Source organism: Labrus bergylta, chromosome 6 (assembly GCF_963930695.1).
Source record: "Labrus bergylta chromosome 6, fLabBer1.1, whole genome shotgun sequence".
Lineage (NCBI taxonomy): Eukaryota > Metazoa > Chordata > Actinopteri > Labriformes > Labridae > Labrus > Labrus bergylta.
The window spans coordinates 131,307-150,000 of NC_089200.1; the positions used below are offsets into that span (position 1 = coordinate 131,307).

The 18,694-nt window shown below is 51.7% G+C and overlaps 1 protein-coding gene across 1 annotated transcript in view; it reads left to right on the plus strand.

Annotated features, from left to right (window-relative positions):
- plppr3b (phospholipid phosphatase related 3b) overlaps positions 1-18,694 on the plus strand; it is a 44,962-nt gene that overhangs the window by 25,782 nt on the left and 486 nt on the right. The window contains exons 5-8 of the mRNA XM_065956365.1: positions 963-1,158; positions 1,251-1,308; positions 1,427-1,600; positions 15,987-18,694. The exon at positions 15,987-18,694 is cut by the window's right edge and continues 486 nt beyond it. Coding sequence (XP_065812437.1) covers positions 963-1,158; positions 1,251-1,308; positions 1,427-1,600; positions 15,987-17,378 — 1,820 coding nt within the window. The 3' untranslated portion in view covers positions 17,379-18,694. The remainder of the gene's footprint in view (positions 1-962; positions 1,159-1,250; positions 1,309-1,426; positions 1,601-15,986) is intronic.

Here is an 18,694-nt window from a genome sequence, read left to right on the forward strand (position 1 = left end):
ATCTGCAATAACACCTGTATTTAACACCTGTAACAACACCTCCAACAACACCTGCATTTAACACCTGTAACAACACCTGCAACAACACTTGCAACAACACTTGCAACAACACTTGCAACAACACCTGCAACAACACCTGCAACAACACCTGCATTTAACACCTGCAACAACACCTCCAACAACACCTGCATTTAACACCTGCAACAACACCTCCAACAACACCTGCATTTAACACCTGTAACAACACCTGCAACAACACCTGCAACATCACCTGTAACAACACCTGCAACAACACCTACAAGAACACCTGCATTTAACACCTGCAACAACACCTGCATTTAACACCTGTAACAACACCTGTAACAACAGCGGCAAAAACACCTGCATTTAACACCTGCAACAACACCTGCATTTAACACTTGTAACAACACCTGCAACAACACCTGTAACAACACCTGCAACAACACCTGCAACAACACCTGCATTTAACACCTGTAACAACACCTGCAACAACACCTGCAACAACACCTGCAACAACACCTGCATTTAACACCTGCAACAACACCTGTAACAACACCTGCAACATCACCTGCAACAACACCTGCAACAACACCTGCAACAACACCTGTAACAACACCTGCAACAACACCTGCAACAACACCTGCATTTAACACCTGCAACAACACCTGTAACAACACCTGCAACATCACCTGTAACAACACCTGCAACAACACCTGCAACAACACTTGTAACAACACCTGCAACAACACCTGCAACAACACCTGCATTTAACACCTGCAACAACACCTGTGACAACACCTGCACTTGGTGGTGTCTGTCTGTCTGTCTCTCACCTGTCTGCCTCTCACCTGTCTGTCTCTCACCTGTCTGCCTCTCACCTGTCTGTCTCTCACCTGTCTGTCTCTTAGGTGTTGCTTATATAAACCTGTCTTTCTCCTCAGGTGTGCACGTTTTTGGCCTGTGTGCGACCGCTCTGGTCACTGACATCATCCAGCTGTCTACAGGTTACCACGCCCCCTTCTTCCTTACAGTCTGTAAACCAAACTACACGCTGGTCGGCCTCTCGTGCGACAGGAACGCCTACATCACCAGAGACATCTGCTCAGGTCATGATCAGCACGCTATCATGGCCGCCAGGTGAGTCATCTGCTACTTCCTGTTCTCTTAACGTGTCTGAAGATGGTCGATCATTGATCAGTTGGTTTCTGCTCTCTCCTCGGCTTCTACAGGAAAACTTTTCCTTCCCAGCATGCAACTCTGTCGGCCTTTGCTGCTGTTTATGTGTCTGTAAGTATAAACAACAACAAACTGTTCATATTTACAAGTTATTATGTAAAGTGTCTTGTATACTCAGAAGGATTTAACCCTTTAAGCTCTGATTGTATGGATTGATTCTGTGTTTCAGATGTATTTTAACTCCACCATCTCTGACAGCACCAAGCTGCTCAAACCCGTCCTGGTGTTTGCGTTCGCAATCGCTGCAGCGCTGACAGGTCTGACTCAGATCACACAGCACCGCAGTCACGCTATCGACGTGTACGTGGGCTTCCTCATCGGAGCCTTCATTGCTGCTTACCTGGTGAGAGCAACAAACACAACAACAAGACAACAAAGACAACAAGACAACAAACACAACAACAAGACAACAGACACAACAACAAGACAACAAAAACAACAACAGGACAACAAACACAACAACAAGACAACAAACACAACAAGACAACAAACACAACAATAAGATAACAAACACAACAAGACAACAAACACAACAACAAGACAACAAACACAACAACAAGACAAAAAAGACAACAACAAGACAACAAACACAACAACAAGACAACAAAGACAACAACATGACAACAAACACAACAACAAGACAACAACAAGACAACAAACACAACAACAAGACAACAAACACAACAAGACAACAAACACAAAAACAAGACAACAAGACAACAAAAATAACAAGACAACAAACACAACAATAAGATAACAAACACAACAAGACAACAAAGACAACAACAAGACAACAAACACAACAACAAGACAACAAACACAACAACAAGACAACAAAGACAACAACAAGACAACAAACACAACAACAAGACAACAAAAACAACAAGACAACAAACACAACAACAAGACAACAAACACAACAACAAGACAACAAAAACAACAACAAGACAACAAACACAACAACAAGACAACAAACACAACAACAAGACAACAAAAACAACAAGACAACAAACACAACAACAAGACAACAAACACAACAACAAGACAACAAAAACAACAACAAGACAACAAACACAACAACAAGACAACAAACACAACAGCATCACCCACATGTTCAACACACTTCAGCAGCACTCACATGTTCAACACATTTCAGCAGCACCCACGTGTTCAACACACTTCAGCAGCACCCACATGTTCAACACATTTCAGCAGCACCCACGTGTTCAACACACTTCAGCAGCACCCACATGTTCAACACGCTTCAGCAGCACCCACATGTTCAACACACTTCAGCAGCACCCACATGTTCAACACACTTCAGCAGCACCCACATGTTCAACACACTTCAGCAGCACCCACATGTCCGACACGCTTCAGCAGCACCCACATGTTCAACACATTTCAGCAGCACCCACATGTTCAACACACTTCAGCAGCACCCACATGTTCAACACGCCACGCGTCAGCAGCACCCACATGTTCAACACATTTCAGCAGCACCCACATGTTCAACACGCCACGCTTCAGCAGCACCCACATGTTCAACACAGTTCAGCAGCACCCACATGTTCAACACGCCACGCTTCAGCAGCGCCCACATGTTCAACACAGTTCAGCAGCACCCACATGTTCAACACATTTCAGCAGCACCCACATGTTCAACACATTTCAGCAGCACCCACATGTTCGACACATTTCAGCAGCACCCACATGTTCAACACACTTCAGCAGCACCCACATGTTCAACACGCTTCAGCAGCACCCACATGTTCAACACGCCACGCTTCAGCAGCGCCCACATGTTCAACACACTTCAGCAGCAACCACATGTTCAACACGTTTCAGCAGCACCCACATGTTCAACACACTTCAGCAGCACCCACATGTTCAACACACTTCAGCAGCACCCACATGTTCAACACATTTCAGCAGCACCCACATGTTCAACACACTTCAGCAGCACCCACATGTTCAACACATTTCAGCAGCACCCACATGTTCAACACACTTCAGCAGCACCCACATGTTCAACACGCCACGCGTCAGCAGCACCCACATGTTCAACACATTTCAGCAGCACCCACATGTTCAACACGCCACGCTTCAGCAGCACCCACATGTTCAACACAGTTCAGCAGCACCCACATGTTCAACACGCCACGCTTCAGCAGCGCCCACATGTTCAACACAGTTCAGCAGCACCCACATGTTCAACACATTTCAGCAGCACCCACATGTTCAACACATTTCAGCAGCACCCACATGTTCGACACATTTCAGCAGCACCCACATGTTCAACACACTTCAGCAGCACCCACATGTTCAACACGCTTCAGCAGCACCCACATGTTCAACACGCTTCAGCAGCACCCACATGTTCAACACACTTCAGCAGCACCCACATGTTCAACACGCTTCAGCAGCACCCACATGTTCAACACGCTTCAGCAGCACCCACATGTTCAACACACTTCAGCAGCACCCACATGTTCAACACGCTTCAGCAGCACCCACATGTTCAACACGCTTCAGCAGCACCCACATGTTCAACACGCTTCAGCAGCACCCACATGTTCGACACGCTTCAGCAGCACCCACATGTTCAACACGCTTCAGCAGCACCCACATGTTCGACACACTTCAGCAGCACCCACATGTTCAACACACTTCAGCAGCACCCACATGTTCGACACGCTTCAGCAGCACCCACATGTTCAACACGCTTCAGCAGCACCCACATGTTCAACACGCTTCAGCAGCACCCACATGTTCGACATGCTTCAGCAGCACCCACATGTTCAACACGCCACGCTTCAGCAGCACCCACATGTTCAACACGCTTCAGCAGCACCCACATGTTCAACACACTTCAGCAGCACCCACATGTTCAACACGCTTCAGCAGCACCCACATGTTCAACACACTTCAGCAGCACCCACATGTTCAACACGCCACGCTTCAGCAGCACCCACATGTTCAACACACTTCAGCAGCACCCACATGTTCAACACGCTTCAGCAGCACCCACATGTTCAACACGCTTCAGCAGCACCCACATGTTCAACACGCCACGCTTCAGCAGCACCCACATGTTCAACACGCCACGCTTCAGTAGCACCCACATGTTCAACACGCCACATTTCAGCAGCGCCCACATGTTCAACACACTTCAGCAGCACCCACATGTTCAACACACTTCAGCAGCACCCACATGTTCAAAACGCCACGCTTCAGCAGCACCCACATGTTCAACACGCTTCAGCAGCGCCCACATGTTCAACACACTTCAGCAGCACCCACATGTTCAACACATTTCAGCAGCACCCACATGTTCGACATGCTTCAGCAGCACCCACATGTTCAACACGCTTCAGCAGCACCCACATGTTCAACACATTTCAGCAGCACCCACATGTTCAACACACTTCAGCAGCACCCACATGTTCAACACATTTCAGCAGCACCCACATGTTCGACATGCTTCAGCAGCACCCACATGTTCAACACGCTTCAGCAGCACCCACATGTTCAACACGCTTCAGCAGCGCCCACATGTTCAACACATTTCAGCAGCACCCACATGTTCAACACATTTCAGCAGCACCCACATGTTCAACACGCTTCAGCAGCACCCACATGTTCAACACGCTTCAGCAGCGCCCACATGTTCAACACGCTTCAGCAGCGCCCACATGTTCAACACGCTTCAGCAGCGCCCACATGTTCAACACACTTCAGCAGCACCCACATGTTCAACACGCTACGCTTCAGCAGCACCCACATGTTCAACACGCTTCAGCAGCACCCACATGTTCGACACGCTTCAGCAGCACCCACATGTTCAACACGCCACGCTTCAGCAGCACCCACATGTTCAACACATTTCAGCAGCACCCACATGTTCAACACACTTCAGCAGCACCCACATGTTCGACACGCTTCAGCAGCACCCACATGTTCAACACGCCACGCTTCAGCAGCACCCACATGTTCAACACGCCACGCTTCAGCAGCACCCACATGTTCGACACGCTTTAGCAGCAACCACATGTTCAACACGCCACGCTTCAGCAGCACCCACATGTTCAACACACTTCAGCAGCACCCACATGTTCAACACACTTCAGCAGCACCCACATGTTCATCACACTTCAGCAGCACCCACATGTTCAACACATTTCAGCAGCACCCACATGTTCAACACGCCACGCGTCAGCAGCGTCCACATGTTCAACACACTTCAGCAGCACCCACATGTTCAACACATTTCAGCAGCACCCACATGTTCAACACACGTCAGCAGCGCCCACATGTTCAACACATTTCAGCAGCACCCACATGTTCAACACGCCACGCTTCAGCAGCACCCACATGTTCAACACACTTCAGCAGCACCCACATGTTCAACACACTTCAGCAGCGCCCACATGTTCAACACACTTCAGCAGCACCCACATGTTCAACACGCTTCAGCAGCACCCACATGTTCAACACGTTTCAGCAGCACCCACATGTTCAACACGTTTCAGCAGCACCCACATGTTCAACACGTTTCAGCAGCACCCACATGTTCAACACGTTTCAGCAGCACCCACATGTTCAACACACTTCAGCAGCACCCACATGTTCGACACATTTCAGCAGCACCCACATGTTCGACACACTTCAGCAGCACCCACATGTTCAACACGCTTCAGCAGCGCCCACATGTTCAACACACTTCAGCAGCACCCACATGTTCAACACGCCACGCTTCAGCAGCACCCACATGTTCAACACGCTTCAGCAGCACCCACATGTTCGACACACTTCAGCAGCACCCACATGTTCAACACACTTCAGCAGCACCCACATGTTCAACACGCTTCAGCAGCGCCCACATGTTCAACACACTTCAGCAGCACCCACATGTTCAACACGCCACGCTTCAGCAGCACCCACATGTTCAACACGCTTCAGCAGCACCCACATGTTCAACACGCTTCAGCAGCACCCACATGTTCAACACGCTTCAGCAGCACCCACATGTTCAACACGCCACGCTTCAGCAGCACCCACATGTTCAACACGCTTCAGCAGCACCCACATGTTCAACACGCTTCAGCAGCACCCACATGTTCGACACGCTTCAGCAGCACCCACATGTTCAACACGCCACGCTTCAGCAGCACCCACATGTTCAACACGCTTCAGCAGCACCCACATGTTCGACACGCTTCAGCAGCACCCACATGTTCAACACGCTTCAGCAGCACCCACATGTTCAACACACTTCAGCAGCACCCACATGTTCAACACATTTCAGCAGCACCCACATGTTCAACACACTTCAGCAGCACCCACATGTTCAACACGCCACGCTTCAGCAGCACCCACATGTTCAACACGCCACGCTTCAGCAGCACCCACATGTTCTACACGCCACGCTTCAGCAGCACCCACATGTTCGACACACTTCAGCAGCACCCACATGTTCAACACGCCACGCTTCAGCAGCACCCACATGTTCGACACGCTTCAGCAGCACCCACATGTTCAACACGCCACGCTTCAGCAGCACCCACATGTTCAACACGCTTCAGCAGCACCCACATGTTCAACACACTTCAGCAGCACCCACATGTTCAACACACTTCAGCAGCACCCACATGTTCAACACACTTCAGCAGCACCCACATCTTCAACACACTTCAGCAGCACCCACATGTTCGACACATTTCAGCAGCACCCACATGTTCGACACACTTCAGCAGCACCCACATGTTCAACACACTTCAGCAGCACCCACATGTTCAACACGCTTCAGCAGCACCCACATGTTCGACACGCTTCAGCAGCACCCACATGTTCAACACGCTTCAGCAGCACCCACATGTTCAACACACTTCAGCAGCACCCACATGTTCAACACATTTCAGCAGCACCCACATGTTCAACACATTTCAGCAGCACCCACATGTTCAACACGCCACGCGTCAGCAGCGCCCACATGTTCAACACACTTCAGCAGCACCCACATGTTCAACACGCTTCAGCAGCACCCACATGTTCAACACATTTCAGCAGCACCCACATGTTCAACACGCCACGCGTCAGCAGCGCCCACATGTTCAACACATTTCAGCAGCACCCACATGTTCAACACACGTCAGCAGCGCCCACATGTTCAACACATTTCAGCAGCACCCACATGTTCAACACGCCACGCTTCAGCAGCACCCACATGTTCAACACACTTCAGCAGCACCCACATGTTCAACACGCCACGCTTCAGCAGCACCCACATGTTCAACACGCTTCAGCAGCACCCACATGTTCGACACGCTTCAGCAGCACCCACATGTTCAACACGCTTCAGCAGCACCCACATGTTCAACACACTTCAGCAGCACCCACATGTTCAACACATTTCAGCAGCACCCACATGTTCAACACACTTCAGCAGCACCCACATGTTCAACACGCCACGCTTCAGCAGCACCCACATGTTCAACACGCCACGCTTCAGCAGCACCCACATGTTCAACACGCCACGCTTCAGCAGCACCCACATTTTCGACACACTTCAGCAGCACCCACATGTTCAACACGCCACGCTTCAGCAGCACCCACATGTTCGACACGCTTCAGCAGCACCCACATGTTCAACACGCCACGCTTCAGCAGCACCCACATGTTCAACACGCTTCAGCAGCAACCACATGTTCAACACGCTTCAGCAGCACCCACATGTTCAACACGCCACGCTTCAGCAGCACCCACATGTTCAACACACCACGCTTCAGCAGCACCCACATGTTCAACACGCTTCAGCAGCAACCACATGTTCAACACGCTTCAGCAGCAACCACATGTTCAACACGCTTCAGCAGCACCCACATGTTCAACACGCTTCAGCAGCACCCACATGTTCAACACGCTTCAGCAGCACCCACATGTTCAACACGCTTCAGCAGCACCCACATGTTCAACACGCCACGCTTCAGCAGCACCCACATGTTCAACACGCCACGCTTCAGCAGCACCCACATGTTCAACACGCCACGCTTCAGTAGCACCCACATGTTCAACACGCCACATTTCAGCAGCGCCCACATGTTCAACACGTTTCAGCAGCACCCACATGTTCAACACACTTCAGCAGCACCCACATGTTCAACACACTTCAGCAGCACCCACATGTTCAACACACTTCAGCAGCACCCACATGTTCAACACGTTTCAGCAGCACCCACATGTTCAACACACTTCAGCAGCACCCACATGTTCAACACACTTCAGCAGCACCCACATGTTCAACACACTTCAGCAGCACCCACATGTTCAACACATTTCAGCAGCACCCACATGTTCAACACGCCACGCGTCAGCAGCGCCCACATGTTCAACACACTTCAGCAGCACCCACATGTTCAACACATTTCAGCAGCACCCACATGTTCGACACATTTCAGCAGCACCCACATGTTCAACACGCTTCAGCAGCGCCCACATGTTCAACACACTTCAGCAGCACCCACATGTTCAACACGCCACGCTTCAGCAGCACCCACATGTTCGACACGCTTCAGCAGCAACCACATGTTCAACACGCCACGCTTCAGCAGCACCCACATGTTCGACACGCTTCAGCAGCACCCACATGTTCAACACACTTCAGCAGCACCCACATGTTCAACACACTTCAGCAGCACCCACATGTTCAACACATTTCAGCAGCACCCACATGTTCAACACGCCACGCGTCAGCAGCGCCCACATGTTCAACACACTTCAGCAGCACCCACATGTTCAACACATTTCAGCAGCACCCACATGTTCAACACACGTCAGCAGCGCCCACATGTTCAACACATTTCAGCAGCACCCACATGTTCAACACGCCACGCTTCAGCAGCACCCACATGTTCAACACACTTCAGCAGCACCCACATGTTCAACACGCCACGCTTCAGCAGCACCCACATGTTCAACACGCTTCAGCAGCACCCACATGTTCGACACGCTTCAGCAGCACCCACATGTTCAACACGCTTCAGCAGCACCCACATGTTCAACACACTTCAGCAGCACCCACATGTTCAACACATTTCAGCAGCACCCACATGTTCAACACACTTCAGCAGCACCCACATGTTCAACACGCCACGCTTCAGCAGCACCCACATGTTCAACACGCCACGCTTCAGCAGCACCCACATGTTCAACACGCCACGCTTCAGCAGCACCCACATTTTCGACACACTTCAGCAGCACCCACATGTTCAACACGCCACGCTTCAGCAGCACCCACATGTTCGACACGCTTCAGCAGCACCCACATGTTCAACACGCCACGCTTCAGCAGCACCCACATGTTCAACACGCTTCAGCAGCAACCACATGTTCAACACGCTTCAGCAGCACCCACATGTTCAACACGCCACGCTTCAGCAGCACCCACATGTTCAACACACCACGCTTCAGCAGCACCCACATGTTCAACACGCTTCAGCAGCAACCACATGTTCAACACGCTTCAGCAGCAACCACATGTTCAACACGCTTCAGCAGCACCCACATGTTCAACACGCTTCAGCAGCACCCACATGTTCAACACGCTTCAGCAGCACCCACATGTTCAACACGCTTCAGCAGCACCCACATGTTCAACACGCTTCAGCAGCACCCACATGTTCAACACGCCACGCTTCAGCAGCACCCACATGTTCAACACGCCACGCTTCAGCAGCACCCACATGTTCAACACGTTTCAGCAGCACCCACATGTTCAACACACTTCAGCAGCACCCACATGTTCAACACGCCACGCTTCAGTAGCACCCACATGTTCAACACGCCACATTTCAGCAGCGCCCACATGTTCAACACGTTTCAGCAGCACCCACATGTTCAACACACTTCAGCAGCACCCACATGTTCAACACACTTCAGCAGCACCCACATGTTCGACACACTTCAGCAGCACCCACATGTTCAACACACTTCAGCAGCACCCACATGTTCAACACGCCACGCTTCAGCAGCACCCACATGTTCGACACACTTCAGCAGCACCCACATGTTCAACACGCCACACTTCAGCAGCACCCACATGTTCAACACGCCACACTTCAGCAGCACCCACATGTTCAACACACTTCAGCAGCACCCACATGTTCAACACGCCACGCTTCAGCAGCAACCACATGTTCAACACACTTCAGCAGCACCCACATGTTCAACACACTTCAGCAGCACCCACATGTTCAACACATTTCAGCAGCACCCACATGTTCAACACACTTCAGCAGCACCCACATGTTCAACACATTTCAGCAGCACCCACATGTTCAACACACTTCAGCAGCGCCCACATGTTCAACACACTTCAGCAGCACCCACATGTTCAACACATTTCAGCAGCACCCACATGTTCAACACACTTCAGCAGCACCCACATGTTCAACACACTTCAGCAGCACCCACATGTTCAACACACGTCAGCAGCGCCCACATGTTCAACACACTTCAGCAGCACCCACATGTTCAACACATTTCAGCAGCACCCACATGTTCGACACATTTCAGCAGCACCCACATGTTCAACACATTTCAGCAGCACCCACATGTTCAACACATTTCAGCAGCGCCCACATGTTCGACACATTTCAGCAGCACCCACATGTTCAACACATTTCAGCAGCACCCACATGTTCAACACACTTCAGCAGCACCCACATGTTCAACACACTTCAGCAGCGCCCACATGTTCAACACACTTCAGCAGCACCCACATGTTCAACACGCTTCAGCAGCACCCACATGTTCAACACATTTCAGCAGCACCCACATGTTCAACACACTTCAGCAGCACCCACATGTTCAACACGCCACGCTTCAGCAGCACCCACATGTTCGACACACTTCAGCAGCACCCACATGTTCAACACGCCACGCTTCAGCAGCACCCACATGTTCAACACGCTTCAGCAGCACCCACATGTTCAACACACTTCAGCAGCACCCACATGTTCAACACACTTCAGCAGCACCCACATGTTCAACACACTTAAGCAGCATCCACATGTTCAACACGCCACGCGTCAGCAGCGCCCACATGTTCAACACACTTCAGCAGCACCCACATGTTCAACACATTTCAGCAGCACCCACATGTTCAACACACTTCAGCAGCACCCACATGTTCAACACACGTCAGCAGCGCCCACATGTTCAACAAATTTCAGCAGCACCCACATGTTCAACACGCCACGCTTCAGCAGCACCCACATGTTCAACACACTTCAGCAGCGCCCACATGTTCAACACGCCACGCTTCAGCAGCACCCACATGTTCGACACGCTTCAGCAGCACCCACATGTTCAACACGCTTCAGCAGCACCCACATGTTCAACACGCCACGCTTCAGCAGCACCCACATGTTCAACATGCTTCAGCAGCACCCACATGTTCAACACATTTCAGCAGCACCCACATGTTCAACACACTTCAGCAGCACCCACATGTTCAACACGCCACGCTTCAGCAGCACCCACATGTTCAACATGCTTCAGCAGCACCCACATGTTCAACACATTTCAGCAGCACCCACATGTTCAACACACTTCAGCAGCACCCACATGTTCAACACGCCACGCTTCAGCAGCACCCACATGTTCAACATGCTTCAGCAGCACCCACATGTTCAACACACTTCAGCAGCACCCACATGTTCAACACATTTCAGCAGCACCCACATGTTCAACACGCCACGCTTCAGCAGCACCCACATGTTCAACATGCTTCAGCAGCACCCACATGTTCAACACATTTCAGCAGCACCCACATGTTCAACACACTTCAGCAGCACCCACATGTTCAACACGCCACGCTTCAGCAGCACCCACATGTTCGACACACTTCAGCAGCACCCACATGTTCAACACGCCACGCTTCAGCAGCACCCACATGTTCGACACGCTTCAGCAGCACCCACATGTTCAACACGCCACGCTTCAGCAGCACCCACATGTTCAACACGCTTCAGCAGCAACCACATGTTCAACACGCTTCAGCAGCACCCACATGTTCAACACGCCACGCTTCAGCAGCACCCACATGTTCAACACGCCACGCTTCAGTAGCACCCACATGTTCAACACGTCACATTTCAGCAGCACCCACATGTTCGACACACTTCAGCAGCACCCACATGTTCGACACGCTTCAGCAGCACCCACATGTTCAACACGCCACGCTTCAGCAGCACCCACATGTTCGACACGCTTCAGCAGCGCCCACATGTTCAACACGCTTCAGCAGCGCCCACATGTTCAACACATTTCAGCAGCACCCACATGTTCAACACATTTCAGCAGCACCCACATGTTCAACACGCTTCAGCAGCACCCACATGTTCAACACGCTTCAGCAGCACCCACATGTTCAACACGCTTCAGCAGCACCCACATGTTCAACACGCTTCAGCAGCGCCCACATGTTCAACACGCTTCAGCAGCACCCACATGTTCAACACGCCACGCTTCAGCAGCACCCACATGTTCAACACGCTTCAGCAGCACCCACATGTTCGACACGCTTCAGCAGCACCCACATGTTCAACACGCTTCAGCAGCACCCACATGTTCAACACACTTCAGCAGCACCCACATGTTCAACACGCCACGCTTCAGCAGCGCCCACATGTTCAACACGCTTCAGCAGCACCCACATGTTCAACACGCCACGCTTCAGCAGCACCCACATGTTCAACACGCTTCAGCAGCAACCACATGTTCAACACGCTTCAGCAGCACCCACATGTTCAACACGCCACGCTTCAGCAGCACCCACATGTTCAACACGCCACGCTTCAGTAGCACCCACATGTTCAACACGCCACATTTCAGCAGCGCCCACATGTTCAACACGTTTCAGCAGCACCCACACGTTCAACACACTTCAGCAGCACCCACATGTTCGACACATTTCAGCAGCACCCACATGTTCGACACACTTCAGCAGCACCCACATGTTCAACACACTTCAGCAGCACCCACATGTTCAACACGCTTCAGCAGCACCCACATGTTCAACATGCTTCAGCAGCACCCACATGTTCGACACATTTCAGCAGCACCCACATGTTCGACACACTTCAGCAGCACCCACATGTTCAACACGCTTCAGCAGCGCCCACATGTTCAACACGCCACGCTTCAGCAGCACCCACATGTTCGACACGCTTCAGCAGCAACCACATGTTCAACACGTCACGCTTCAGCAGCACCCACATGTTCAACACGCTTCAGCAGCAACCACATGTTCAACACGCTTCAGCAGCACCCACATGTTCAACACGCCACGCTTCAGCAGCACCCACATGTTCAACACGCCACGCTTCAGTAGCACCCACATGTTCAACACGCCACATTTCAGCAGCACCCACATGTTCGACACACTTCAGCAGCACCCACATGTTCGACACGCTTCAGCAGCACCCACATGTTCAACACGTTTCAGCAGCACCCACATGTTCAACACGCTTCAGCAGCACCCACATGTTCAACACGTTTCAGCAGCACCCACATGTTCAACACACTTCAGCAGCACCCACATGTTCAACACGCTTCAGCAGCACCCACATGTTCAACACGTTTCAGCAGCACCCACATGTTCAACACGTTTCAGCAGCACCCACATGTTCAACACGCCACGCTTCAGCAGCACCCACATGTTCGACACACTTCAGCAGCACCCACATGTTCAACACGCCACGCTTCAGCAGCACCCACATGTTCAACACGCTTCAGCAGCACCCACATGTTCGACACGCTTCAGCAGCACCCACATGTTCAACACGCCACGCTTCAGCAGCACCCACATGTTCAACACGCTTCAGCAGCAACCACATGTTCAACACGCTTCAGCAGCACCCACATGTTCAACACGCCACGCTTCAGCAGCACCCACATGTTCAACACGCCACGCTTCAGTAGCACCCACATGTTCAACACGCCACATTTCAGCAGCACCCACATGTTCGACACACTTCAGCAGCACCCACATGTTCGACACGCTTCAGCAGCACCCACATGTTCAAAACGTTTCAGCAGCACCCACATGTTCAACACGCTTCAGCAGCACCCACATGTTCAACACGTTTCAGCAGCACCCACATGTTCAACACATTTCAGCAGCACCCACATGTTCAACACGTTTCAGCAGCACCCACATGTTCAACACACTTCAGCAGCACCCACATGTTCGACACATTTCAGCAGCACCCACATGTTCGACACACTTCAGCAGCACCCACATGTTCAACACGCTTCAGCAGCGCCCACATGTTCAACACACTTCAGCAGCACCCACATGTTCAACACGCCACGCTTCAGCAGCACCCACATGTTCGACACGCTTCAGCAGCAACCACATGTTCAACACGCCACGCTTCAGCAGCACCCACATGTTCGACACGCTTCAGCAGCACCCACATGTTCAACACACTTCAGCAGCACCCACATGTTCAACACACTTCAGCAGCACCCACATGTTCAACACACTTCAGCAGCACCCACATGTTCAACACACTTCAGCAGCACCCACATGTTCAACACATTTCAGCAGCACCCACATGTTCAACACATTTCAGCAGCACCCACATGTTCAACACATTTCAGCAGCACCCACATGTTCAACACACTTCAGCAGCACCCACATGTTCAACACACTTCAGTAGCACCCACATGTTCAACACGCCACGCGTCAGCAGCGCCCACATGTTCAACACATTTCAGCAGCACCCACATGTTCAACACGCCACGCTTCAGCAGCACCCACATGTTCAACACACTTCAGCGCACCCACATGTTCAACACACTTCAGCAGCACCCACATGTTCGACACGCTTCAGCAGCACCCACATGTTCGACACACTTCAGCAGCGCCCACATGTTCAACACACTTCAGCAGCACCCACATGTTCAACACACTTCAGCAGCGCCCACATGTTCAACACACTTCAGCAGCGCCCACATGTTCAACACACTTCAGCAGCACCCACATGTTCAACACGCTTCAGCAGCGCCCACATGTTCAACACACTTCAGCAGCACCCACATGTTCAACACGCCACGCTTCAGCAGCACCCACATGTTCGACATGCTTCAGCAGCACCCACATGTTCAACACACTTCAGCAGCACCCACATGTTCAACACATTTCAGCAGCACCCACATGTTCAACACACTTCAGCAGCACCCACATGTTCAACACGCCACGCTTCAGCAGCACCCACATGTTCGACACGCTTCAGCAGCACCCACATGTTCAACACGCCACGCTTCAGCAGCACCCACATGTTCGACACGCTTCAGCAGCAACCACATGTTCAACACGCTTCAGCAGCACCCACATGTTCAACACGCTTCAGCAGCACCCACATGTTCAACACGCCACGCTTCAGCAGCACCCACATGTTCGACACGCTTCAGCAGCAACCACATGTTCAACACGCTTCAGCAGCACCCACATGTTCAACACGCTTCAGCAGCACCCACATGTTCAACACGCCACGCTTCAGCAGCACCCACATGTTCGACACGCTTCAGCAGCAACCACATGTTCAACACGCTTCAGCAGCACCCACATGTTCAACACGCCACGCTTCAGCAGCACCCACATGTTCAACACGCCACACTTCAGCAGCACCCACATGTTCAATGACTTATTTCTTCTTCAGGCTTTTCATGCCGTCGCCAACTTCAAGTCCTCTGATGACATCACTTTAACCCCGCCTGCCCCGCCCCCAAAGGAGGACCCTCTTCGAGCACTAACAGAGAGAGGCCATGAGTCCGTCTACAACAAAGGCCCCGCCTCCGCCTCGGAGAGCAACGATGAGATTGCAGCAGCTCCAGTACCCTTGGACCGGCTGGAGGGCCTGGGTCCCCTGGGGCCCCTGGGTCCCCTGCAGAGAGAGAAGGACTCCATGGGGAGCCTGAAGAGAGCCAGCGTGGATGTGGAGCTGCTGGCCCCCCGCAGTCCCATGGGAAAGGAGACCATGCTAACCTTCAGCAATACGCTACCCAGAGCTAGCATGAATGCTAACGGGGTGCAGGGAGCCAACCCTGGACCTGATGACCCCCTGCAGCTGGTGCAGCCGGTGCAGCCAGTGCAGCCAGTGCAGCCGGTGCAGCCGGTGCAGCGGCGTCTGAAGGCAGTCCAGGTCCCTGTGGACCCGATGCGGTCTCAGCAGCTGGTGTCAGAGTGGAAACAGAAGTCGATGGAGATGAGGGGTCTGAGCATCCGTGACGAGGCAGAGCGGGAGGCAAGCGAGGACGGCTCTGAGGCGGATTCTGTGGGGACAGACGAGGGCGGGTCACAGGTCCACGTCTATCAGCACCCCTTGCAGTCTGGGAGGGCACCCTCTAGTCGAAACCCCACCCCACCTCCAGGGGGCGCTAAAGCTGTGGCTACTCCCAGACCGCCACAGATCCCTGAAGCTGGACCCCCTTCCGTTTCCCCAAAAAGCGCTTTGACTCGAGCCAAGTGGCTCGCCATCCGAGAGAAGACCAGTGGAGAGGGGTCAGCACGTAGCACCTCTAACCAGCCACGCCTCATGCAGGTCATTGCCATGTCGAAGCAGCAGGGTCTTCTGCCCTCCTCCTCCTCTGAGACCACCTCCACAATCGACCCCCCACACTACCGGCCTCACTCTGACCCACCGCGGGAGGGGGCAGGGATCATCACAGTGGATGCTCACGCCCCCCACCATCCTGTTGTTCAGGCTACAGACCCTCCTCAAGCCCCTCCCCTCGCAGGTAATGGTAATCCATGGGAGTGGTCTGGGGCGCCCAATGGGGGCGACCCACGTGACACATATGACCTCAACAGCATGACTCGGGGAGACTCCTCCGCCCGCGGCAGCAGCTTCCGGCCTCACAGATCCGCCTCTCCACGTGCGGCCGTCGACCATGAGACTGCCTCCCAGGTGGAGATGTCTGCGGAAGCTCAGCGCAGGGAGATGGCCATGAGACGCAAGACAGCGCTGGTTCTGTTGGACCGGGAGATCCGTAACCAGAGCGAGCAGGAGAACTATTACAAGAGTCTGCAGGGCCGCAGATACAAGGATTAGTTTCTTACCTTTCAAAATAAAAGCCTTATTTTCTAACTGCTCAGTCACAGCACAGAGGAGGTGTTAACGTGCTTCCTGTTGCTTCACCTGGTGAAGGGGCGGAGCTAAAGTATTCATCAGGGAGGTCAGACAATGGCTCATCACTGGGGACAGTTTCATCTTAAAGCCACCAGAGGGCGACACAGAGACATTTAGCTCACAAATTATACACAACATTGAAAAAACAGAAAACAAACAAAAAGGTTCATAAAGAGTCAAAGAAAACGTACAGTGGGGTGAAGTTTAAGTTTGCTACCATGGCAACCATAAAGGTGACCCTATGTTTCACCTTCCTGTCCATATATGGTCACTTCTGGATCAAAATAGCCACCCAGGCACAAACCAACAGTTGAACTATTCTATCCTCTGTTTGGACGCTCAGTGACGTCACCCATCGGTTCCTGAAGAGGAGTCATGATGCCCAGTGATGGCGGTCGCCATTTTGGAAATGGCTACTTAGACTTATACTTTTTCAGCCTGGAAACAGGAAGAGCTGAGGGGGGCCTTAAGCCCTGTGGCCAACAGCTTCAATGCACCTACCTGTCTTTCAAATCAGCTGCTCCCTTATTATACTAAATTGTGAATAACTCTTATCCTTCATCAAATCAAAACTGATGAGTCATCAAAACATTCACCCCCCGTACAGTGTGTGTCCATCCAGACATGAGCTAATCACACCTATTTGGTTTTTTGAACCAGGCTGTAAACATGTTCATCTCTGCTGTAAAAACAGGCTTTTTAGAATGGACGTTAATGGGACTTCAGAGGCTTTTGAAGCAAACTAGTGGACACTCAAGGAACTGCAATTTTTTCACTTGCACATTAAATTACTTTTTTTTCACAGCGGAGGTTGCCACTCAGCAATTCACCAAACTTCACCTCCATTAGAGAGGCCACTGTCGTCATTGTGGAGCCACTCAACAGGAAGTAGGACAGTTTCCATGGTAACTCAGAGTGTTGGTCATGTGACCGAGCAGAGATCAATTAAAGACTCACTCTAAAGCACAAACATGCAACAAGCCAGGAAAGTGCTGTGAAGCTCCACCCCCTTCACACCCCCACAAACAGTTTTCTGCACAGACCACGCCTCCTCAGAGGGGTGTGGCTTGAGGCAGTGTTTCCTGTTTTGGGGAGGCGTGTGGACGTGATGGTGGCCATTTTGGAGCTGTCACTGGTTGTATATTTCCTGAACGAGTGTTGTTGCCTTTTGTTGTGATGGTTTGGTTGCTATGGTGATTCTCAGCATGTTTGTAGTTAGTGTGCTGCGCTCTGATTGG